General features: G+C 43.0%; 1 protein-coding gene across 7 annotated transcripts in view; it reads right to left on the bottom strand.

Moving 5' to 3' along the window:
- The window catches only part of Ltbp1 (latent transforming growth factor beta binding protein 1), a 396032-nt gene that overhangs the window by 172249 nt on the left and 197939 nt on the right, over positions 1-25844 (bottom strand). For all 7 annotated transcript variants that reach the window (XM_052746278.1, XM_052746279.1, XM_052746281.1 and 4 more), the window contains 2 exons: positions 2556-2780; positions 461-735 (listed from right to left, as the gene is read on the bottom strand). In XM_052746278.1, coding sequence (XP_052602238.1) covers positions 461-735; positions 2556-2780 — 500 coding nt within the window. The remainder of the gene's footprint in view (positions 1-460; positions 736-2555; positions 2781-25844) is intronic.

The raw sequence follows: 25844 nt of genomic DNA, 5'->3' as shown, positions 1-25844 counted from the left end.
AAAGCATTTACAAACATCTTGGTATACGGTAGCTCCTCTACTACATCTCATGTCTGGCATGTTTTGCACACAGATCATCACAACAACAACAACAAAAAAAAAAAAAACGTATAAATAAGTGACCACGAAATTCCAGCAACACTTCCAGAAGTTCACTACCTAAAGTTATTCTATACATCATGTGCCAGCAAAACTTTTTTTCTGTAAAGGGCCACAAATTAAACAGGTTTTGCAGACCACATGATCTCACTGAATATACTTTGTTCTGCTGTCCCTGCATAAGGCTGGCATAGAGGAAAAAGTAAATAAATGAGTAGGGCTGGATTTCAATAAAACTTTTATTTGTAAATTTACCATAGCTTACCAGTCTCTCCTATAGAAAGTACCACATCTGACTGCTCAACAGGGAGATGTCCCACCTAGAAAACCTTAGCAAGATGGCCTGAACCACACTGCTCACCTGGGACCCAATGGTTTCCTGGAAGCATCGGCCGAGCTGTGTCTTAGCAGCCACGGGATACACGTGTGGAATGACCTGTTGGTGGGAGTACGTGGAATGTACTGTCTGGGTCTTCTGGACGGGGTGCCCTTGGTACGAGACTTGCGGTTGGCCTGGTTGCGCTTCTTTCACCTTCTGGCCCGTTGGGCCGTCAATTCTGGAAACCTGGTGTATCTGGACAGAAGCCTCAGGAGGATGCTTCACGTGGATATTGACTATGTTGGGGGGAAATTTCACTACAAAGATCAGGAGGACAATTTGTTAATCATGAATAATTAAATGGGAAACTCAGGATTTTTTAAAAATGTGAAATGAACTTTATAGAAACACACCTACCAATAGACTCCACATAGGATAACATATAAAAAGTATTTTTGTGGCAGACATCAAAATTCTTGACAATTTTGTGCTCAAAATGACAAATTTATACATTAAAAAAAAATTGTGGGCTGGTAAGATGTCTACCATCTTTAGCTGGTCAAGGTGTCTACCATCAAGTCTGATGAGCTGAGTTCCCTTCCCAGGATACAACATGATGAAAGGAGAGAACTAACTCCATCCACAAGTTATCCTCGGACCGCCACACATGCACTGTCACACACACACACACACACACACACACACACACACACACACATACACACACTATATATATATATATATATATATATATATATATATAACAAAAATTTTAAATAAAACTGCAATTATGCAGACATTAAAGTATCTCAACAGTGATATATTATGAAACAAGAATATTGGGGCTGGAAATATGGCTCAGTGGTTAAGAGCACTGGCTGCTCTTCCAGAAAACCTGGGTTCAATTCCCAGCATTCACATGGCAGCTCATAACCATCTGTAACTCCAGTTCCAAGGAATCTGGCACCCTCACACAGATATACATGTAGACAAAGCACCAATTCACATAAAATAAAAATAAATAAATCTAGCTGGGCAGTGGTGGCATACACCTTTAATCCCAGCACTCAGGAGGCAGAGCCAGGCGGATCTCTACGAGTTTGAGGCCAGCTTGGTCCATAGAGCGAGATCCAGGACAGGCACCAAAACTACACAGAGAAACCGTGTCTTGAAAAAACCAAAAAATAAATAATAAATAAATAAATCTCTTTAAAAGAAAAAAATCAAGAATATTATTTTAACTAGGATCACAAAAATAAGAATTGATGATGCTTTCACAGTAAGGTGAGTACACCTTACCAAGTGGTAATAGATTCTCAGAGATTAGTTACTTTTGTGTATTTCATAAAATTTCTTCTATAGAAACTTCTATTACGGAAATTTTAGGACTTAAATTTTTCCATTAAAAGTAGAGATCCAGTTTCACAGAGCAGGCTTCTTTCATCTGTTTATTTTAGGTATTTCTTACATATATACGTTTGAGTTCTTTCTGACAACACACTACTGTGTGTTGATTTATATGTGTCGCAGACTGCCTTTCTGCCCCTTTCAAAGACAATTTCAGACAAAATGCTCATCTTCTGACACAAACATTCAGGGTTTAAAGAGTCAGAGCCAGTTACACTTCACTGACCCCCTTTGAAAGTCCTGTGTTCCTAAGGATGCCAGCTTTGAAAGAATGAATTAGTCACAGAACGTGTGAGCTCCAAGTGACCTAGTTTGCCTTCCTCTACAGATGGACAGATGGAAGCCCGGTGAAGTTAAGTGATCGTGTAGGACTCACATCAAGTATCTGTCAGCTACAAAATTCATTACGGGGTACGATGTGGCCCGTTACTTTACTGCTGCTGCCAGGGTCCGGCCCGGACCTTGTTTCTGACCTTGCATATCCACCACTCCATGGTGCTGCAGAGAATCAGGCACTTCTTTTGGCCATCTCATTTTCCAGATACCAGCACACGGTGGCCTAGACAGCCCTGCAGCCACAAGAGTGGGCCCACATTCCCAACTTTCCTGCCCTTTCTCACATCACAGATCCACTCCCTCCCTTCCGTTCCAACCCCAGTCCTGGATACGTGCAGAGCCTTCTCTCTGGGTGTGACCTGGTAACAGAGCGAAATGAGAATGCAGACCTTACCTTTGACTCCTTGTTGGCTAGTCATGGTCAGAGGCAAGGTGTGTGTGGAATGGATGACATGCGTTCCCAAGGCTTTGCCTGGCTGCTGGGAGTGCTGGTAGAGTTTAGGCCCACTGGCACCAAGGACGGGGATCTGGCAAAGCTTTCCTGTGAAATTTGGAGGGCACTGGCATTTGTCCCTTGAACTGCACTGGCCACCATTCATACACGGAAGATGGCAAATTACTGAAAAGGAAAAGAGAGAACGTGGAAGTTGGTTAGTTTCCCAAAGGTTATAAGACAATCAACCGGCACTCTCCCCACCACATCCAAACACACACCCTATTTCAGACATCCCATCCCCACTGGGAGTCAATACATGGCCAAAGAGTTTCTATTATCTGTTAGCTTCTCCTGACAATGGAAAGGCATTCAGCTTCCATGAGCTGGTGTCTGTTTGCCCGCAACAACAGAAAGAAGAGTTTGTAGGGAAAATACGAAGTAGAGCTGACAAGATGCCCGAGTGGGTGAAGTGTCTGCTGCCAAGTCTGATGACCTGGGCTTGATCCCCAAGACCCACATGGTGGAAGGAGAGAACTGACTCATGCAGAATGTCCTCTGACCTCTGCACATGCTCCCTGGCACACAAACAGACCCATATACATGCACATATAGACACATAAAGCAAATAAAAGAGAATGTAACAAAACTAATATGTGTGTGTATGTATGTATGTATATATGTAAGTATGTATGTACATATGTATGAAGTAACCACCCAGGGTTACTGTGTACCACAGTACTTGTGGGATCCCACAGAGGTTTTCTAGTGAGAGCTGAGCTTGCTTCACACAGCAGGGCTGCATTAGGGGATGGTTGACTACGTGCATGGTCACCAGGTGTCTGGGATGGTCTGCACTTGGCTGTGTTGGGGAAGGGCTTTTGCTCCACCCCTTGGCATTCCTTTAAAAGCCCTTTAGAAGAGACAAAAGGGGCTGGTGGGTTTTGACCCAGGCCTTCCCGAGGCTATCCTGTGTTTCTAACTTCCTCTCTCCTCTATATTTCTATCTAAATCTCTTATCTCTCACTCCTCAAGAGTCCCTGGGGTAAATAAATGTGGGTGCTGGCCCCCACAAGTACAATTTTAAGCATCTCTTGCTACTTGAAATTGCTCTGCTTCTCTATTTACTGATGACTAGCTAACTGTATCATAGATTACAAATTCCATAGAAAGAAGAGGTATTTATACCTTGATAATCTTCATGTCCTCAGTATAGGTATAGAGTAGGGATTTGCTCACAGAGCAGATAAAGCAACAAATTAGAGTAAGGAAAATTTTTTGTCTGTAGAAGACACTGAACTCTGTGCCACTCAGGACATAAATAAAGCTCAGATAGCTTGAAACACGCTTCATAAGAATTTGTCATCTCATTGGACAAAAACCAAACATTTGAAATGAAATGAAACCTGGTAGTATCTGAGTGATCATTAGTTTCAGGTTTATTCACTTGAAATATCAAAAGATAAGGTGATGCATTGGGTGAAGAGTTTTCAGTTTTTAACTTGGGATAAACTCAGGTATGGCGGACCTTCCTCATTGCTAGTGAATGGATCCTCGCAGCCTCTAAATGCCATCAGATTTCTGCTTGAACAAGAAAAGCCCCTCAACTCTATTTTCTTAGCTTTTACGTTCTTTAAATGGTGTCCTTCATGACTACACTTGCCTGAAATCTTTCTTCGCTTCCCGATATAACTGTAAAATACCTTGGGACAGGACACGCCTTCCTTTTCCTCTTCAGAACCCATCTTAACTCTGACAGGCAGAGATTCCAGTCTCCCTTGGTTACTATGGCACCTTGGTCATCTAATTGATTCCTTCCTCCTTCCCTCTCACCTCTGCACATTCTTTGCAGAAGCCTTTCTTTGATTGTCCTTTACACACTGCTGCTTACTATGGTCTGGTCCTAAAATCTTCTTGACCAACTCCACATACTTGGATACGATTTCATCATGTCCCCAAAGCTGGGATCCTGTCAAAGCTTCTTTTTGCTGAATTTCAAACTGTCTACAACTGTGTAGCTCCATGTAGACATCCCATAGACCCCCCCAAAACTCACACCATCTACAGTAGTGATCATCTCCCTTCTAACAGCCTTAGCCCTGGAGTGGTCTTTAGCAAAACGTGGCTGTTTCTCCCTCACCTCACTCATTCAACATCCACCCCAGAACTTCTCTCTTCCAATCGCTCAGAGCTCTGGTCTCTCTGCAACCTCATCGCTTCTGAGCTCATCCCATCTCTCACAGCACAGCCTATAAAGTTCAATAACTTTATTCAGAACCCATGAGCTTGTTGTGGAGTCCTCTGCCTGGGACACCTTCCATTCGGCTCCCTTCAGCAGACTGACTTCCTGTTTGTCCTTTAGACTCTGCCCGGCCCTTGCCTCTCAGTCACTACCCTCCAGGTCACATCTCTGACATCGTGACAGTTGTCTGACTACTGTGTATACTTCCATCCACTAAAGTTCCGTGAGGTCAGAGAATCAGTCCTGTTTAATTTTACCCTTCACACAGAGCTCAGAATCTAGGAGAAATGCTTAAGGTCTGAAACCTAAAGAAAAAGAAGATAAACATAAAGACAAAGAAACGAACAGTTCTGTGCCTGTCATTTTGTTAAATACCTTCCTTAGGATGTAAAGAAGTTTCAGTCCTTACCCTTCAAGGATTTTACAGCTCACCGGTGACATTAAACAACACAGTATAAGTAAAACAGCAAAGAAACAATGACTGTCACATATTAATAAAATCCTTTGAAACTTCAGGAATAATTGAAAAAGCGCTTCCCAAAAGACAGAACTGGGAGAAGTCTTTAAGACTGAGTAAAATCGAGAATGCAGACAGCACACTCTAGAGAGATCATCTTTAGAAGGAAGAGGTAGCTCGTCTAGGAGAGAGTGAGTCAGTGTGTCTTGTTAAAAACCCAGGCTTTTAAAGGAAGGGAAGAGATCAGGCTATAAGCTGGAACATGAAGGCTTACATCAGACCAAGAGGCTATTAAAGACGTGATGCGGGGTTTGGACTTTATTCTGTAATGGACAAGTTATCCCGAGGCTTGAAGGGGAGGATTAACAAGGCTGCCGGCGTGTTCCAGGAAGGCTGCTCTGCAGATGGCATTCAGGATTAGTTGAGCAGAAAAAGCGACAATGCTAGGAGGTGCCAGTTTGGAAACTGTCATAGGAACTGAGAGGCGAGTTGAAAACAGAGCGCAGGGTGATGGCAGCAAGCACTGAGAGGAATATGAAGTGATGTCACCTGCCAGGAGGCTCAGCAGAATGCTTAGGAAACTGAGAAGATGGAGAAGGAAAGAGCGAGCTGGAAAACACTATCAGGCTACAACCCAGAAACTGTGTTCTAGGCCTATGTGTCAGCTGGAGTCAAACAACCCAGACTAGCTGGACCCTGGAGAACCCTCGAACTGCCACTGGTATCCCATCTCCTCTGAGAAGTGCCAGGTAAAAGAAGAGGTAGTCAAAATGATTCCAGTAGTCAGTATCCTTGTAACTCCTAGTTCAATTCCAACGGCAACTTCAAAACCGTAATTTGGCTCACTGGATGAGCTCAGCGTACGCTGGGTAACAGTGAAGAGTCCCATACTTAAATATACTACTATGCAAATAGTCCTATGAATAACTCATCATTGGAACACAGACTCTCTTTACTTCCAACTTGCAGGAATTTGAGAAGCCACAGTACCCTGAACAAATACACGAGATGTAAACTTCACTGCTAGCTCTGTCCACCAATCCCTTCAATAATGGCAGGTGTATATCATGACCAGTGCCTAATCCCATCATTCTTTTCAAGCTCTGCTGATGAGTAGGTGCTACACATCCCTTGGTTGGAGCACACACACTAAGGCAGGCAGTCCTGTTGCCTCCCAACTCCAAAGCCACAAAACCACAGAGTGTTTATCAAAAGCAGATAATCAAAAGATGGTATGGACTTCAAGGAAGTAACAGTGACACTCTGAGAAGGAGAATCACACAGTGCGCATGTCCAGTAGTTCCCTCCTTTGAGTTTGCTTTCAAAATCCTGTCCAAAAGAAGAGGGATGTGACAATGTATAGAGCAGTGGTTCTCAGTTCTCAACCATCCTAATGCTGCGACCCTTTAATACATTTCCTCGTGTTGTTCTGACCGCCAACCATACAATTATCTTCATCGCTAATTCACAACTACAATTTTGCTATTGTTATGGATCATAATGTAAATATCTGTGGTTTCTGGTGGCCTTGGGTGACTCCTGTGAAAGGGTCACTCAACTCCAATGGAGTTGCAACCCACAGGTTGATAACTACTGGTTTAGAGGAAAGAAAGGAGGTTCTCTGTCATAAGTTACACAGTGAGAAGAACGCCAACATGCTCACACTATTCTTGACTGGTTTCAATCAAAGAAATAAAACATTTCAATTCTTCATGCTTCTAACATTTTCAATTGTAGACTAGTAAAAAAAAAATAGCCTTACTGTGTGGCCTTCATTGCTCTATATATTTATACCCTCCCCTTAGATGTTTTGACAAAAAAAAAATATTTAAAAGCTGTGCAGCTCTAATTCTTCCACCTATTAAGCTGCAAAGTAAAGGCAGGCATGGTGGCATACACCTTTAATCACAGCACTTAGGGGGCAGAGGCAGGTGGATCTCTCTGAGTTCAAGACTAGCCTAGTCTACATAGCAAGTTCTAGGCCATCCAAGGCTACATCGTGAGACCCTTCCTAAGCAAATAAATAATCTTGTTAAGATATGTAAATTGAGGACTGCCTATAATCTATGCTGGCATAAATTCATAGAAACATCCATCTTAAAAATTAACCAATTGACCTTTACATGATATTTCCAGTAATGCTAATAGACTCTAAAATCCAACGTGGGCTCAGGTCCTCTATGTCTCTCTACCTTTTACTCCAGAGATGACTTCCCTATAATTAAATGTCTGCTGTGGGATGTCATTCTGTACACTGTGAATGTGTGTTGCTCTGATTGGTTGATAAATAAAATGCTGACTGGCCAGTAGCCAGGCAGGAAGTATAGGCAGGGCAAGCAGACAAAGAGAGAGACAGGAAGAGGAAGGGCAGAGTCAGAAGTCATCAGCCAACACAGAGGAAGCAAGATGATGAGGCAGAACTGAGAAAAGGTACCAAGCTATGTGGCTAAACATAGATAAGAATTATGGGTTAATTTAAATGTAAGAGCTAGTCAGTAATAAGCCTGAGCTAATGGCCAAGCAGTTATAATTAATATAAGCTTCTGAGTGATTATTTTATAAGGGGCTGCGGGACGGTGGGGTCTGACAGAAATGGAGAAACCTTCCAACTACAATTGTCCTGTGGGCTATGGTAGCCTAAGAGAATACAGCAGTATTCTGTGTTCCTGGTCATCAGGAAACAGCTTCTGTCTGGCCATTTTAATCACTAAAAGGTCACTATTCATAACCATTCATGAATGACGAACAAACTATCTATTCTCTCATTCCAGCATTTTCTAAAATCTCAAAGACAGCATATAACAGCCCTGGCCTCATCTCAATTAACTTCAGACTGAATTGTTTGCAACAGGCAATCTTTTTATACCTAAGTCGTGTTTTATATATTAAAGAAAAAATTTAAATCAATCTACAGACTGTAGGATTTAGCTATGAATAGTTTCTTTCTGTTTCAAAGTTCATACCACTCTCAAAGCATCACTACAAGGTATATCATCTAGACCATCAGTATTCTAGAAAGCCTCCTCAGAACATGGAGAGGAAAAAGAATGAATTATCCTTTAGGTTGGCTTGAGCAGCCTGTGGTAAGTCGTTAACTTAAGGATGTTAACTCTGGCTATGGCCCATATATTTTGGGAAATCTAACTAGAAAATAGAACATAGAATGCTGCCTGAGAAATGCCATAACCTTGTTGGCATGATATTTTGCTGGCCACGGCCATAATTCACCATCTTGCATCATATAGTCACCAGGGAACTGTTTCAATAACAAAAGGTATGTGGATCATCATCCTGTTATTCCAGAAAGTGTAATTTCATGACAACATCTCGAAGTATCTCATGATGCTACTATAAAAGGCCAAAATGAACCAAAGGATCCTGCTTGGTGGAGCGAGTTGGAGGTTTTAAACATATCAAGTGGTTCAGATGCACTCCACCATTCACTGTGCTCTGTAAAACAACTCGTGGTATTCAAAGACTTGGGATGACAGAATTTTCACATTCTACACTGCAAGTTGGAACTCCATTTAAATAACAAATAGGAAGGGCTTGGGTTCAAATACGAACATGACATTTTCTCAGACTCTGAGCTATGATAAGAGGTGACCAGTTATCTCAGTTGACTATAAAAACACTTAGGCTGCTCATTCCTGAAAGGGGCTCTCACAATGTTCCAGAGCCTCCTGAAGCTGATCCTGAAAACTCTGCCTGCCCAGACTTTCTGTACCAGTGCACAGACCATTTCTTATGGTGCCAAAGGGAAAGCCCTCCTTCTGGAGGAGGCCAGTGCACAGACATTGGACACGCATGGCGTTGAGGGGAGCAGCTGTTTCAACTATTTCAACTCTGCCACTTGTCTCTGACTGGAGGAATAATGTTCTCTTAGAGGACCTCGGCTTGTTTCTCCATATCTTTTCTTGATGCGCTAAAGGCAGCAACCTTTTTAGAAAGCCCAAGTTTTATCACCTTCATTCTCCTCCTTTTCAGTCAGAAAGTGGATTGATACTGTAGCTATGTAAAGACTTTGGGTAATAAATATGTTACATAATGATTGAGAGGTGGGTTAGGGACTGAGCTCAGTGGTAGAATGCTTTGGTAACATAGAATAAAGCCCTGGGTTACCTTTCCAACACTACACACATGCACACGCACACGCACACGCACACACACAATCTCTCTCTGTCTCTGTCTCTCTGTCTCTCTGTCTCTCTCTTCTCTTCTTTTCTTTTCTTTAACTTAGTATGCTTCACCATCCCAAAAAGAATTCGTGGAACTGAGAGTCAAAGGCATGGCTAGATGATTGCCTTCACCCAAATCAGAACAGAGGAGCACATTTTTGGATTTATCTGCTTAAAAACTCAGACGGCCACTTTCATTCCCTCTCCACCAATGAGATACCCAGACAGAGAGAACACTGCATCCATGTTAAGGGAAATACAGAGTTTAACAAGGACAAAATAGCAATAACGACACACAAGAATTCCACAAATAGCAAAAGTTTTTAGTACTGGTGGGCATTAGCAGACTTCTATGCTGGATCCTGTTTATACCCAGGAGATAGGAAGTACTATGATACGTGCCAAAGCTTCCAGTTTTGAATGGGAACATTCATCATCTCAGCTTTGTTTATAATTTCCTCCTCATTAATCATCAACCTCACCACCACTGTGAGCTATCTCACTTCATCTAGGTTTATACTTTGCAAACCCTGAGGAACTTCGTAGACGGATCCTATCACCAAATTCCACTTTACATTCTTCAGTGTGTCACACACTGCCACAGGAGCAGCACCTACCACCTCCCCGACATTCGAGCTGCTTTTATTGCCATCTGTAGTCATGCTGGCAAACTGTACACGATGGTGAAGCACCACAAATCACAGACGCCTTAAGCTAGGGACAGCCTTTGTCAACCGTCTTTAAAAACCAAGGCTCCGTGAGGATTATCATGCCTCCATCTACAAATGAGGTTTCTACAAATCAGATTCTTCTACATTCTCAAAAATCTGAGTCTCAAAAGTCCAGCTAGATCGGTCCCCACTGGGGGTCTATCCGTCCTGGGAAACGGGGCATGGCCGGAAAAGGAGCCGCCCTCCCGCCCCTCGCATTAATGCACGTTTGTGTGGAACCTGGTGCTAAAACATTCATAGATGACCTGCTCATGAGACAAGATGCAGACTTATCCATCTCATCAAATGTGATTGACAGGGTTTAAAATTTAAGAGACGACATGGGGACACTATATATCCTTCTATCTGCCACCCATGTGCAAGGGGCTGGATCTCATCTGTTAAGTGGTGGATGCTGATTGAAGCCTAAGTTTTACTACTTGGGGGAAGGACATGGACACATCAAGCTGGAAAAAAAATGATGACCCACCCGTCCCATAATGAAAGAGAAACAGATTTCATTAAGGCAATCTTGGTCCTTATCCGTGCAGGCCACCTTGGCTGGGCATCACCACAGCTATCTTAAGGGATGTGTTGCCCTTCAGTCACTCTGGCCTGGCATTTTCTTTAATATCCTTGCAAAAGGCAGAAACCCAGTAACACCACTTAAGCCAGGACTATAGTCAGTAATATTAAAGGAAAGCCTCAACCCCTTTTAAAACTGTGTTTTGCCACTGGGATTTGCAAACTTGGCCTGGAGATCTTTCCAAATACAAAGTTCATACTCCCATCGAGTTCATTATTAATATCTTCTTGAGACTTATTTACTCCCGAGCCTCAGAAAGGGAATTGAGATGAACCTACATTTGGAGTTCTTAAATATTTTCAGAGTCAAAAGCCTCAGCAAACATATCTATCAAGAGCACAGCATTTCAATAAAAACCTTTGACATCAGAGAGGGCCAAATTCCTGTAGTTGATAAATCTGGGGCAAGTATAGACTCAGACAACAAAACCATTCATCCAAGGAGAGAGGATGTTGAACAGGGGCACCTGCGACTGTGGGCGGGGCATCTAACAGCATTTCTACATCATTTATCAACCTGCCTTCTGTTCTGATTCTGTAGTCCCCATTTCTCCCATCGTCACCTGAATGTGTAGGAAAGAGGTCATGATGATTTCATGTCATTCTTCCGCACTCTACAGCACACAGGAACAAAGCAAAAATGGATCAGCATTCTCTAAAGACTCCCTGGGGAGGGTAGGTGGAAAAAAATACATCTTTTATCTATGCCTCTTTTAATATTTCTCTTTTTATTAAGCTTCTATGTCTGGAGGTTTGTCCGCTCCAAAACTCATACTGAAACTTCATCTCCCAAGTGATGTTAGGGGTGTTTGGAGATGAGTCCTTGAGAGGTGTTTTATAGCAGTTCCTACAGAGTGACACACTCCCTCCAGAGGGAATGGAGAGGCTCTTGGGATGCAGGATGGTGAACAAAACGTCACTGGGTATGTAAAAACTTGAAAGGTTCTCCAAATCCTCTTCCCAGCTTCACAGAGGGAGTTCGTGGCTACTAGGGGACATGACTCTAGCCGGTGGGGCTGCAAAGAGGAGATTCTCGGGCTGCTGAGCTGCCTGTAAACTGTTCAGAGTGCCAGGGCTGTGGCTTTTGTGAGCTGTCACCCAGGTTGGGCTGTTTCAGTGATGTAACTACTTTGTTGAGTCACCCATGCTCCTGTAAGTAGCCCCTCAGACTCCTGTCAACAACCCCAGTTAAAAACTCATGGGTTCACCTGCTACCTTGGTCAGTCATGGGCTCCCTTTTGGGGGTGAGTAGGGGTGTGTGTGTGTGTGCGTGTATGTGCGTGCGTGCGTGGGTGCGTGCGTGTGTGTGTGTGTGTGTGTGTGTGTAAAATCTCCCCAGGAAAAGTCTGTCACACAATGGGAGACCATTAAGATCAGATGAAGTCAGGAGGGTGTGGGATTCATGACTATTGTAGTGGCGTTATAGCCAGAGAAAGAGTCTTAAGTTAGCGAGCTCGCTCTGCTTTGCCATGTGATGCTCTGGGCTGCCTCAGGACCAGAAGCCAACCAGAACCCAGAACTAAATAAATCTCTTTCCTTTTTAAACTATTCCAGCTACAGTTACATCACAAGAAAACGCGCTGAGGTACCTACACACACGAGGAGAAAGAAATGGTCTTCCAACTGAGCCCAGAAAGTGCCTAGTTCCTGCAGAAGCATAGTAAATAAGAGTTAAAAACAAGGAAGCCAGAAAAAGAACCATTTGCTAGAGAGTAGACAGAGAGCATTCCCCTGGCTACAGAGGGCACCTTGGTGTATTATTGGTCCCTCACTGTCCCCTTGAGTTCTGGTGAAGTGAGACAGAAAGGCTAGAAGCACCACCAGTGGTTTTTTTTTTCATTTAATGAATGTTTATTGTCTGTCTACCATGAGACACTGTTCTAACATTTGGCAAGATCAGCAGACAAAAACAGACAAAGCTCTTGGCCCTTCTGGCACTTACCCTCCGCCATCTTTGAGACGCTCGCTCTAAGAAGCAGGGCTGCTCTGGGGCCCCAAAGTCAAAGAGCCAGATGGGGTTGAAGGAAGAGCTGAACAACAGTTACCAAGTACTCACCCCAGCACATCATGGAATGTAAGAGACTCAGGCATGACACACATCCAGTGTTCTGGAGGGACCTCTTTGGGGAAACAGTGGACCTTGGAGGATCTAACCAGAAGATCTGGGTGGATACCATGTGTGACTGAAGCTTACTGGCATAAAGTAGGAGATGAGGACCACCCATTCGGTTTCCCAGGGTAATGTTTAGAGGGTGCAAAGGAGATAAAGAGAAGCAAGGGCTGAGGCACTGTTGGTTTTAATAATTTTTACTACAGCACTACACTCACTATACACTATAACTCACAAACTAGTAACACCTAGAGAGATGTCCAGGTGAGGGTTAACATGCACACAGTGCACATTTGCATAACTATGTACATACTCTTCATACTGTTCGTTGTTACGCATTTCTACATATTCTTAAGAACCCGTATTTTAGCATCTATATAATATGCCAAGTAGACAGAATATAGATTAAGTAACTATTCCTCTATTGCTTGTTAAGTACACTTGCATCTTTTTAACTATTACAGAGAAGGCTTCAGGGTACATTCGCTCAAGAATATAATTTCATTCTTAGTAATTATAACTGCATGCGCTCAAGCAATAGTTGTTGGTGGCTTAACATACTCTAGGTGATAAGCTAGGAGACACAATAGACAAGCAAACACACCATTCTCTTCATCTGATGTAACTGCCTCATCCCTGGGGAGGACACAGAGCACAGACATGAAGAGTCCTGAACCAGACCTCCAAAGATTGCCTCCCTGATTTCATCAATTAATAATGGCAGGACCTTAGGCATGTTGTTTAATGCCTCTCTGTCCCATATCTTCACCTATAAAACAATAACAATCACATGCAGCTCATACAGTTGTTACACGGCTTGGATGGATTTATACATAGTCAAAGTGCGCAAAACTCAGCATCCCAGAAGCACTCTGCCAAGATCAGCCATTATCATTGATTTTATGGCTATTACAGAAGATGCAATGGAAATACAGGAAATGGGAAAGCCAAGGCAATATATATAGAATATACGCATAGCCTCCAGCTAGGTGAGCCATGCAATGGACAGCCTGCAATCCCATCTACCACCCTTTTGAGAATCTGGTGGAGGGCTAATTGTAATCTAATGTAGTGAAACTGTTGGGGAATCAGTAGATGGATCCTCCACAAAAGACATGGCAATAGCATCGACAGCAGTGTATAAACACACAGGATTCACAGTTAGCTTAAAGAAGAAGAAGTGTTGAGATCTGTCTCACTACATAGCCAGGGCTGGCTTTGAACTCTCCACCCTCCCGCCTCTGTCTCCTGAGCACTGGGATTCCAGTTAACCCTCAGGAAGGCCACATCATACTGGGCCCTCCTGGCATCTTTGTTATTCTGAGATGACTTTGATGATGGAAAGCGTGGATGGATAGCAGTTCTTTAAGATTTTATTTGTCCTGTTGATGGATATATCTTTGCCAGTCTAGTTCCTGTCCATTTCAGTTCACTAGGATACGCAATTTTATTGCATTTGTTTGTTTTACACAGATAACTTTATATGCTCCTTTCTCTCCATTCCATTGTTTCAATTCTTAAAAACCTAGCGCTCCTCCAAGTACCTGAGATGTCATCTATTTTATGCTAACATTAAATTTTAATCTTTCTTGCTTAGTCTACTTAACTTATTCCATCTGAAGGGCTTTATCCAGTATATAAATATGGATTATAACTATGTTTGCTGCAAACTGTTATCTAAATATCTTAATATTGGTTATTAAATAAAACTTCCTTTCTCATGTTTTAAAGATAAGCAGTTACACTGGATAGAAAGCTTCCAAGGACAGACGGAGACATAACAGAGTAGAAACGGGAAAACTTGGCAGCTCCAGGTGAAGCAAGGAATGGGAGATCAGAGGGGAAAAATGCAGGATTTAAAAAAAAAAAAATCACCGAGACCTACTCAGACAAACCCAAGAGCAGAGCAACATTCCCCAAGGGACATGAAAGGAGAAACACACTGGGTCATAAAATGAAATGGGGTCTATAAAATTCACTCTGGAAGCCAGAAGGAATAAATTCTGGGTGGACAATGTTTGGGAACCACTACTATAAACACAGCTCTGCATGGCTGTCTGCAGCTCCTCCCCACCCTGCATGGCCTGTTACTTTCCCAGACCCCCACCTCACTGTCTGCCACACTGGAGGCGTTTGTCCCCTCCACCCTGGCTTTCCATGGCTTTGATGATAATGTACAGTCAAAGGTCTAGCTAGAGGTTGTCTACGCTTCTCAGAATCAAAATGGGCTGAAAAAAAATCAACTGAGAAGGTCCTTCTATTACTGAGCTATTGGTGACTATTTCAGTCAGTGATGAACAACCGTTTTAGAGTTAGAGAGATGGCTCAGTGGTTAAGAGCACTGGCTGGTCTTCTAGAAGACCTGGATTCAATTTCCAGCACCCACATGGCAGCGCACAACCACCTGTAACTCCAGTTCCAGGGGATCCAACTCCCTCTTCTGGACTCCGAGGGTACTGTATGCATATGGTGCACAGACATTCGGGCAGGTAAAACACCCACATATATAAAATAATAAAACTTAAATAAACATGGTAGGCCTCCACTGAAAAAATTCAAGTCAGAAGTAAAAGAAGGGCTACTTACAAATAAGAAACACCTTTTTTTCAGGGCTACATCACAGGTTGCATTTCCTCAATGTCTTAGATTGGAAGGACATTAAATCCTGGTTGCTTATTACCCTACTTTCACTTCTGTTTCCCCCTTTAAGTGAGAAAGGGCTTATCTGGCTTACAATTCCAGGTTAAATCCTTCAACACTGGGAAGTCAAGACAGCAACATCCACAGTCAAGATCAGAGATGAATGAACGAATGTGTGCTACTGCTCAGCCCGTCTTCTCTACTCTTACACAGGGAATGGTGCCACCCACCGTGGGCCAGGTCTTCCTTTAGCAATTAATACTATCTAAACAACCCCCTTACTGACCAACCAGATCTAGATAATCCCTTCTTGAGATGGTTTTCTCGGGTGATAGTAATGTCAACTTCACAATGAAAACTTACCATCCTATTTCTCGTCCCCAGGACCGATCTAGTTAGTAACTAAACACAAAGATTGATGAAAATGTCCAACAGGCTAGAAGAGGATCCCAGACACAGCCAACTCATAGCATAAAGGGGTGCCCAAATGGCTTCTAATTGGATCACCTCCTGAGCTACAGAGACATTTGTGTGGAACGCCACCAAACACCATCCTTGTTTATTTCATATTCTCTAGAAATGTCTCATGGAAGAAGAGTCCATTCTGATTGAGTTTTTCCTCCCTGCCCCATTTTGCCTTCTGCTGTTCCCACAATGGTCTATTGAATTCTAGTCACACACAATACCTACTCTCTTCTCATGAGCCACACACTTATGATTCTAGATACCCTCTATCCTCTTCCTCCCAACTCACCACCATACTCTTACTTCAACCTAACCTCTACATCAGCACCCTCAATAATGCTCTTTCTAGTGATGTCAGGCCAAAGGTGGCAGTTCCCAACTCTGCCACATAATCCTAGAGCAACACCGAGTCATCTGCAATTCACAGAACTGACAGGTTAACTGTCTGAGTACATGTTAATCTCCTCCAAATGATCCTGACACCCAGAAGCATAGGAGATGGTCTCTGGGGCTACGCACTTGCTGGGGCTTATCCCTAGAGACAGCAAAGTGCTTTGTACACAGTCAATGTCTCATAAGTGGATAAATGAGTGTTTTACTCTACATGTCTTTTTAATCATAAACCTTCTGAATGGTAAATTCCAGATGTTGCAATTTACTAAGGCCTTCACATTGTCTTTCCTAACCCCAAATCAGCAGCCATTTTGTACTAATGGTTCATGATTACTGAGTTTTCCCAAATCACTCACCTTATTTTTCATAAAAACAGTTCTCTTTTGTGTACAAATGTTTGGTCAAATTATTTAACATTAACATCTGGCTCTTGGCAAAAAAAAAAAAAGGAAGGAAGGAAACGAAAAGAAAAAGAAAAAGAAGAAGAAAAAAGTTCATATTTTAAAGGTGGAAGCTGTGAACCCAGAAGCAGCTGCTACCTAGGAGTGTTCAGAGGGCCCTGGGCATCAGTCTGTATATTTTTAAAACGGAGTAGCAGGCTTCGGTTAGTTTGGAAAGTTAGTTATTTAGAGGTAGTATTAAATTTTCTACTGTCCACTGCTTAACAATCACACCACAGAACCTTCCAGAGTCAAATGTGAAATATCCAAAAGCCATGTGATTTGTGACTAGCTGATGAGATGAGCCAAGATGTCTCCTTCCATTCAGCTTTAAAGGCTGGATATGTCGAGTTCAGGCCTTCATAGATCTTTCTTGAACCTGGAGCATTCCACTAAATCAAGTCAATATGCATCAAGACTGACTTCCTGAAGATGATCCCTTCTAATCCCCAATATTGGCGGGAGAGTGTGTTTCTAATTAACTCTCCTGCAAGGCAGCTCAGACCAGACTGAACGGTCTTCTGATGTCCTGGTGTATACTCTACTGCCCAGGCACCACCATGAAACAATCGGATGTCAAGATTGTGCACAGGATAACAATCAGAGACAGGGAAGGGAAGTCAATTAAAAACTACCATCGTTAATCAGGACTAGAAAAATTTCCAAAGCCTTTGGCAATATCCCTAAATAAACAGAAAAATCATCACAGACACGATTTGAGTGTATGAGGGAAAATTCCAGAAACCTCCCCTAATATTACTTCTGTTTCTTTCTCCTTTCCTTTTATGGATAAATGATGAAGTTACAGCAACTATATATGGATGATTTTAGGACTGAAATGTGCATAAAATGGTTTTCTTAGTGATACAAAATGAAATCTCTTAAAACACACACACACACACACATACACACACACACACACACAATCACTGTCCTAATTCACACAAACACACACACAAACAAAACCCTTACCAAACTGGTTTTAACTTGAAGTTAAAGTTTATAACTTATAATTTTATTTCAGTTGAATTATAACAGATCTGACCCAAATAATAAGAAAAAAAAATCAAAACTCATCCCCCCGTCTGCTTTTAGAGTTTAGCTATTGTGACCGAGGTGATGTCCTAACTGAATTAGTGGGAAGACAAAGCAGGAATGAAGGCTGGGTTCTCTGCGATTTAAGTTACATCACTATGCCCAATTTTTACTTCTTCTGTCTTTGGTGTCTCCAATGTCTTCGTCCAAATACACCGCCCTGTCTTCTGTGGACACAACGGGCTCCTCGGAAGTCTCCCACGTCTTTTCTTACCCTCTCTGATAGAATCTCTCCACGCTCTTCCCAGCTGACACTCAGTCAACTCATTTACCTAAACAGGTTTCCTATGGCTGTCACCTAAAAGAGAGAAGCAAAGCCTATCTCCTCAATAGCACTGGGATCAGAGCTTGTGCCTCAGGAGGTCTGTGGTGAGAACGAGATTCCATTCACAGAACGGTATGTTCCTTCCCCGGTGCTCTTTCTTGCTAGACTCCTACAATTATCACCCAGCCAGTCCTCTCCATTTTGACCCGTTCCACCAATGTCAGGCCGTGAGGCCTCACTTCTTACAAATCCTGTACTCTTGGTCAAGAGTCCATGCCAGCGGTTCTCAACTGTGGGTCATGACCCCTCTGAGGGTTGAACGACCCTTTTTCAACAGGGGTCACATACCAGATATTTACATTACAATTTATAACAGCGGCAAAATTACAGTTAAAAAGCAGCAACAAAATAATTTTATGGTTGGGGAGGTCACCACGATACGAGGAATTGTATTAAAGGGTCGCGGCATTAGGAAGGTGGAGAACCACTGCTCTATACCAATGCACGTGCAAGCTTCCTGGCTAGATGGCAAAAGAACGCCTCTTCCCACTCCAGTCAGTTTTGCCTCACCTCCCACATTCCATGACCCTCCCCTAGGTGGGGCCTTCAGCTCAGTGAAGACTTCCATGGACCTCCATGTGCCCTCACCAATCTACACACACACACACACACACACACACACACACACACACACACACACAAAATGCCATTGGAATTGTATGCAAAAACTCAAGGATGCCTACAGTTCACCAGCCCTGAACAACTCCCAAAGAACGTCTTAGGGCACATCAAAGTTGGAGACCAAAGGAAGGTCAACGGTTTACGAAGGATCCCCGTGGTGCCAACTTTGCAACCCTGTCACAGAGATTGAGACTCAAAGATAAATACGCTTGAGGTTTATACAAGGACCAGGGAAGAATACTGTTGACAGCACGGAGTCTTATATTATTTGTATTCTAACTGACACCAAGATAAGAAGAAGAGGAATGCCTTAAGTGAAGTGGCAGTTTCAGTCAGCATCCTCGTGGCATTTGAGGGGGCTTCTGGTACTATCTCCGTGTGTATAGCGACAGTCTCCCTACAGCCTTCATCCCAAGCCTCAGATCTGTGTTTGCACACCTAGGATTATACCCCGAATACTTTAAGAACACTTGTATTCTTTGCATTATCTTCATATACTGATATAGTTATATGGCAGGTAAAGTCTCTTGAAGCTTCTTATTCCTTAGACACAGGGAAACACTCACTCAACTCTTTGTATTAGCCTTGGGCCAAATGACAGTAGTTCCTGATGGTAGGTGGCAGATTTCTTCCGAGTCCTTCACACAACATTTAATTATCATCTAACATAGCTCATTCCCCTTTTTAAAAAAAATCCAAGAGTAAAGAAAATGCCAATGAAATTAAAGGATTCATTCTCTTATTGAATGCAAAGCTTCTCCTACCACTGGGAGGAGAAGGACTATGGTGTGGAGAAACCCAGAGCTTATTCATAATCTTCGTGAGGGGTTTACGATTTATCTGCCAGCTGCCAGCAGACCAGTCAGTCAACAGCCAGCCAGATGAAAGACGGTGAATCCAACCAGTCAAGGGCGCGTGTTACCACCATGGCCTGTTAGGACAGCTTAAACTTGAGTTGAGGGCAAGGACCACATTCCTGCTTTCACCATTCGCATAAAATTGTTCAGAGGTCTTGTGATTAAAATGGAAAATTCTGGGTTTCATAACCCAAACCCCCATGGAAAATGGGAAAACCAAAGATTGACAGAATTTTCCAAGTAATTATTACATATATGTTTACAACATCCACAGATTTCCCCAAGTAAATAAGAAAAACAATCATTAAGAATTGATTTCGATTTTCAAGGTGGCGTTTGACCACAACCTTTATGCCCATTTATTGAGGTATAATTCTATGGATGCATTTCTGAGCAAATATAAATTTATTAAATAAACCCCAGGCACGAAAAGAAGACAGGACAATATTTTCACCAAATGTTCTCCTGTGAGCCAGCAAAAAGGGCAGAATTTATTTATAAATGGCTGTCACTCTATTGCAAATGACGAATCTACCAAGTAAGTTCTGGAGTGTGTACTTCTCAGGCCCCTGGGATGTTATCAAGGGTAAGCAAGCATACTCACTCTCAGCAAGTCCCCCCATGCTCACTTGAAAGAAGCATTCAAAAGTCACCGTGGGGGTGAATAAAGACCTGGATGAAGGCTGTTCTTAGTCACAACCAAATGATTCACAATTTCTTAGCCCGATTGTCAATAAAAACTATCATGTGACTGTTTAGTCTAAAATGAAGGTTATTTAATATGCTCAATATAAACCTCTTGAAGGTTTCTCCATTCTTGGTTAATAAAATACACTTGCACTCAATAGACTTAGGGCATAACAATGATGGAAACAATCACGTATCTATTAAATGCTTTGCTTCCACAACCAATGCTGTGCATTCATCAGCACAACCATGTTCCATATTAGCCAAGTTACAGCAAGGAAGCTTCCTGTTTGGCCTCTTTATAAGGAAGAGATACAAAGATTCAGCTTCCTACTCCTCTCCAGCCACGATATTCATGGCCTCCTCAACTCCTTCTGCAGTCCTGTGAATGACATCTTTTTACCCTCAGTTAGAGAAGAGAACTGAGATTCTGAGATAGTTAACGCTCTTCTCAAAACACACCATTAATATATGGTGGAGTCAAGGTTCAATGTCTATCATGCTAGCTCCAAAGGTACACATTGCACCAGTAACTCTGGAAAGGCCAGGAAGAGATAGAAAGGAATCTGTCTCTATAGCGATGGCAACTGGATTTCTGGAAACATCTGGGGGAGCAGCAGCTTTGGGGTAAGTGCTACCCTCTCCTCTCAATAAAATAATTGACTTTTTACAACTCTTGTTGGGCCTGAATGGACACTCAACATATGGAGTTGAGAAGCCTCTGATAAAACTGGTACATGAAATAAAATCCAGTGTAAATCCATGAGCTGAGGACCACAATGACCAATAAATAATAATGAGGCAGAAATGATGGCTAAAACCACAAGGGCCAACACTTAGCTGCCAGGATTCTCATCTACAATATCTACTCAATCGCAACAGAGCTGAAAAAAATCCACTTCTACAGCCAATCAACCAAACTCTACTTAATCTCTACATGGTTCCATTTATTATACTGATCATTATTACAGGAACGAAACAGAGAGGATGTGATGTCTCATCTGTAAAAGCTTAGAATCTGCTTCTACAACAAACCAAATTTACACAAGCTTTCAAGCTCTTGGGAGGGCCACCCAAGGACGCTGACACAATCAATCAAAATATTCCTTTGGACACAGCATTACCCTAACCACATGAATGACCCACTCGAAGGCCTTCCAAGGCACTTGGATCCCTTTAAGCTCAAGTTTTTCTATTCTTCTCCCAACAATGAAAAGGGTAAGCCTCCTCAAGACCCTAATAAATTTACTCTCTGCGGCTACAGAAATGGCAATTGTCCACGACAGTTGTTTTTGCAGTTGGATTCTCTCTCTGAGTTGAGTACTCTATGTGACAGGGCCTCGGTTTTCTAGGCGGTCAGTGGAAGGGATACTTATTTCTCGGGATGAAGAGAAGCAGACAGGAGAATGCTTAATAAATCCATGCAGGGCACACACAGAGTCCACGGTCAACTTTACTCTTCCTCTCCTACTTTGGAACCAGTTTTATTTTGGAAAAATTTCTTTTCTGATAATGCTACAGATTGCCACACAGCAAGACAAAGAAACCCAAAATTAATGAGCTTGGGCACCCAAGATTCTGGGTAGGTTAGTGGGTACTAGATTGAAGCTCACTCATCAGAGTTCCTGACATGTGCATGTGTGTGTATATGTGTGTGTGTGTCTGTCTGTCTGTCTGTCTGTATATGTCTATGTGTGTGTGTGTCTGTGTATGTGTGTGTGTCTGTCTGCATGTGTCTGTGTGTGTGTCTGTGTATGTGTGTGTGTCTGTCTGCATGTATCTGTGTGTGTATGTGTGTGTGTCTATCTGTCTGTCTACGTGCGTGTGTCTCTGTGTGTATGTCTATCTGTTTGTCTGAGTATGTCTGTGTGTGTGTGTGTGTGTGTGTGTGTGTGTGTGTGTGTGTGTGTATGTGTGTGTGTGTGTGTGTACCTGCTCATTCATGTGCGTATATGTGAAGGCCAGAGGTCAACTTCAAGTATCTTTCTCAATTGCTTTCTACCCTAATTTCTGAAATAGTGTCTCTCATTGAACCTAGAGCTGGTCAATTCACTTAGATTGGCCAGGAATTCCCAAGGATCCCTAGTCTCCTGAGTCTCCAGCACTGGGATTACAGAGACCCATCACCACATCCGGCCTTTCAGTTGGTACTGGAGATCTAACTCGGGTCCTTGTGCTTAAACAATAAGCATTTTAACTAAATAAGCCATCCCCCAGCCTTCCTGGATTTTTATTACATAAAAGTTTTATTTAAGGAATTCAATGACCTGGTACAAAAAAAATTAAGAATGAGAAGAGGGGCTGGAGAGATGGTTCAATGGTTAAGAACACTTGTTGTTCTTCCAGAGGATGCCAGTCCAGTTCCCAGCACTCACCTAGGGCAGCTGATGATGGCATGTACCTTCAGTGCCAGGGTATCTGATGCTTTCTTCTTTCTTAGGCAGGTACTACACTCACTCACATGCACATATACACACACACAGAGAGACACACAATTTTTTTGTTTGTTTGTTTGTTTGTTTGTTTTTTCGAGACAGGGTTTCTCTGTGTAGCTTTGCACCTTTCCTGGAACTAACTTTGGAGACCAGGCTGGCCTCGAACTCACAGAGATCCGCCTCGCTCTGCCTCCCGAGTGCTGGGATTAAAGGCGTGCGCCCCCACCGCCCGGCCTGAGACACACAATTTAAACAAAATAAGTCTTCAATAAAAAGAAACAGGCAAGGAGGATGGAAATTCTTCCCTGGCATTGAAACCAGTGATATTCCCTAAAGTATCAGGAGATGACTGATAGTCCTCTATTGGCTCAAATTCTATGGCTAGCCAAATGGCTGAACAGCCAGGCTCCGACTACCCAACAAGGATTCAAGGTTCAGAGGGCGTTCACTAGCTCAGCCAGAAGGACACACAGTTCTCATTATTTGTGACAAAACATTCAGGACGTGAGCGACACAATGACAAGCAGAATGCTTATCTCTGACATCATCACAAGAAGAGACAGGTCCACGCAGCTGTCGTGACCACAGCCCCCACTTGTCAGTCCAGTGTTTTGTCCCCTTTCAGAAGCAAGCTTAGGGACACTACACTGCTACATTCCCATCTCATTGCACTCTGTCTGGCCACGAGACAAGCGACATGTTCACTTCACCACAGCTGAGCTAGCTCTCAAAGATAACACGTTTCCTGTTTCGTCATTCAATGTGTTGGACTAAGAATGTGTCTTCCCTATTGGAATATAGAGAAGAGGTCCACCCTGTGTTCTTATCATTCAGAAAGGAAGAAGTTTCTGCCATCAGAGCTGCCTAGTTCTATAACCTATGGTAGTAGATTAGAGGGGAGGAGAAAGGGGAGGATTCATTATTTGTAGTGTTTAAAAGTTACTGCCAAGAAACCTGAGTCTTTCAATTCCCGGAAGTCCAGATGTTCTGGGTAATACATGTGAATCACTGGAAAGAGATTCTACATCTTTCTGACAAAAAAAGAGGAGTGTTTGGGTGACTGCAATGTCCATGAATCAGACATGTTCTCTGTCTCCACTTCCATTCAGTGAGCACTTGGGAACCCCTCCAGGGAGTAGCTGGAGGAGTTGAGCCTATGGGGCTCTCCAGAGAACATCTGGGGGGTCTCAGCTCAAGTGTCCATCTGGGCTAACCCAGAAATATCATAGAACTTGGTATCCTTCCTAGCCAGGCCCACAGCAGCTCCTGTGGATAGTAAGCCACCTTCTGTGGTTGAGGACAAGGGCCTGACTGCCTGCCTGCAGGCCTCCAGGATGCTATCTCTAGGGGAGGACTTGCATTTAGGATCATGAATCCCTGAGCACTGGTTCTAAAATTTTCCACTTCAATCCGTATGAAGTTTATGCAACATTGCCTACTCACCCTCATGTTGAACAAAGGCTTATGTAATAACTGAGACATATTCTGTTTTATATCTATATTCTTTCTTGAGTAAGGTCACCTCAGCTTCTCCTGGACACCCAATGGCTCTTATCCTCCCCTGAACTGAGCAATAATTCAGAAAAATAGACTTGTGTTTCATCGGCCGGGACAGAATCCCCTTGACACTCATCTATCATGCACATCAAGTGCACTGTCAATCTCTCCCCACAGCGGCAGCGCCCTCAGGAAGTCACCTTCAAACCCTCTGGATATGAAAACCTCTTAAAATTCATCAGTCACATTGGGCAGCACCGATGGGAGCCCAGTGCCAGGGTTCTCAACTGGGGCCATGTACCATCTTCAGAATAGAGGGGGAAACATGAACCACCACCACAGTAAGTGGAGGAGAACACGGTCCTGGATTCTGAGAGACCTATGACTGAAACCTGACCTTGTGAATATGCTTGCTCCATGGTGCTGGGCAGTTATTGAAACTCATCTATTGAATGACTGACCTCAAAGGACTCAGCTATAGAGAGGACACTCCATAGTGCCGTTAGAAATTCCAGGTTCCTCTTTGTGGTGCTTTGAAAGAAAATGGACCCCAAAGGGAGTGGTACTATTAGGAGGTGTGGCTTTGATGGAGTACTGGAGTACGTATGGCCTTGTTGGAGGAAGTGTGTCACTAGGGAGGCAGGCATTGAGGTCTCATATATGCTCAAGCTATGCCCAGTGTCACCGACTACTTCCTGTTGCCTGAGCAAGAGGTAGGACTCTCACCTACTTCTCCGGCACCATCTCTGCATGGATGCTGCCTTGCTTCCCACCATGATGATAGTGGGTTAAACTTCTGAACTGTAAGCCACCCAATTAAACGTTTTCTTTTATAAGAGTTGCTGTAGTCATGGTGTCTCTTCACAGCAATAGGAACCCCAACTAAGACACTCTTCCTCTTTAATAAATCCGTATGCCACTCATCAAACTTCAGGGTCTTCCTGCGTTTCCCACTAGGAGTTTATGTCTAAGGTGGAAAGGGTATGACAGCTGAACAAGAAGTGGCTTTGACCTTTAACTAAAAAGCTTCAAGCTGGATATGGTGGCACACACCTGCCTGTAATCTTAGCACTTGGGAGGCAGATGCAGGAAGATCAGGCGTTCAAGACCATCCTTACTGTGTGGTGAGTTAGTAGCCAGCCTGGGATATACGAATGCAGTGCAAAGACTCAGGGCTGCTTCAAGCAGTCTGTAATACACAGGACAGCCTTGAAACACCAGATTCTTCACCTGGAAGTGAAGGATACAGAGACCGCCAGACTCAGTTTCAAATAACGTTAAAGACAATTGTCTACATAAGCAAAATGTAAATTAAACACTAACCCGCTCCAACAGCAGAGTTCAAAATGCCTCCTGATCAATGGAAGAGTATCCTGGGAACGTGTTAGTTCAACTACCCAGTAGATAGTTGGACAAATAAGTGCAAATGTTAATAAGTGCATACTCTGTGGTTTAATAACACTTCCTATGCCTTATCCTGCAGCCTTCACAAACATATGGTTATTTTACTGCT

The sequence above is a fragment of the Peromyscus californicus genome, unplaced genomic scaffold (genome assembly GCF_007827085.1).
Source record: "Peromyscus californicus insignis strain IS unplaced genomic scaffold, ASM782708v3 Scaffold_1__1_contigs__length_55948999, whole genome shotgun sequence".
Lineage (NCBI taxonomy): Eukaryota > Metazoa > Chordata > Mammalia > Rodentia > Cricetidae > Peromyscus > Peromyscus californicus.
This window is presented reverse-complemented; position numbering and strand designations above follow the sequence as displayed.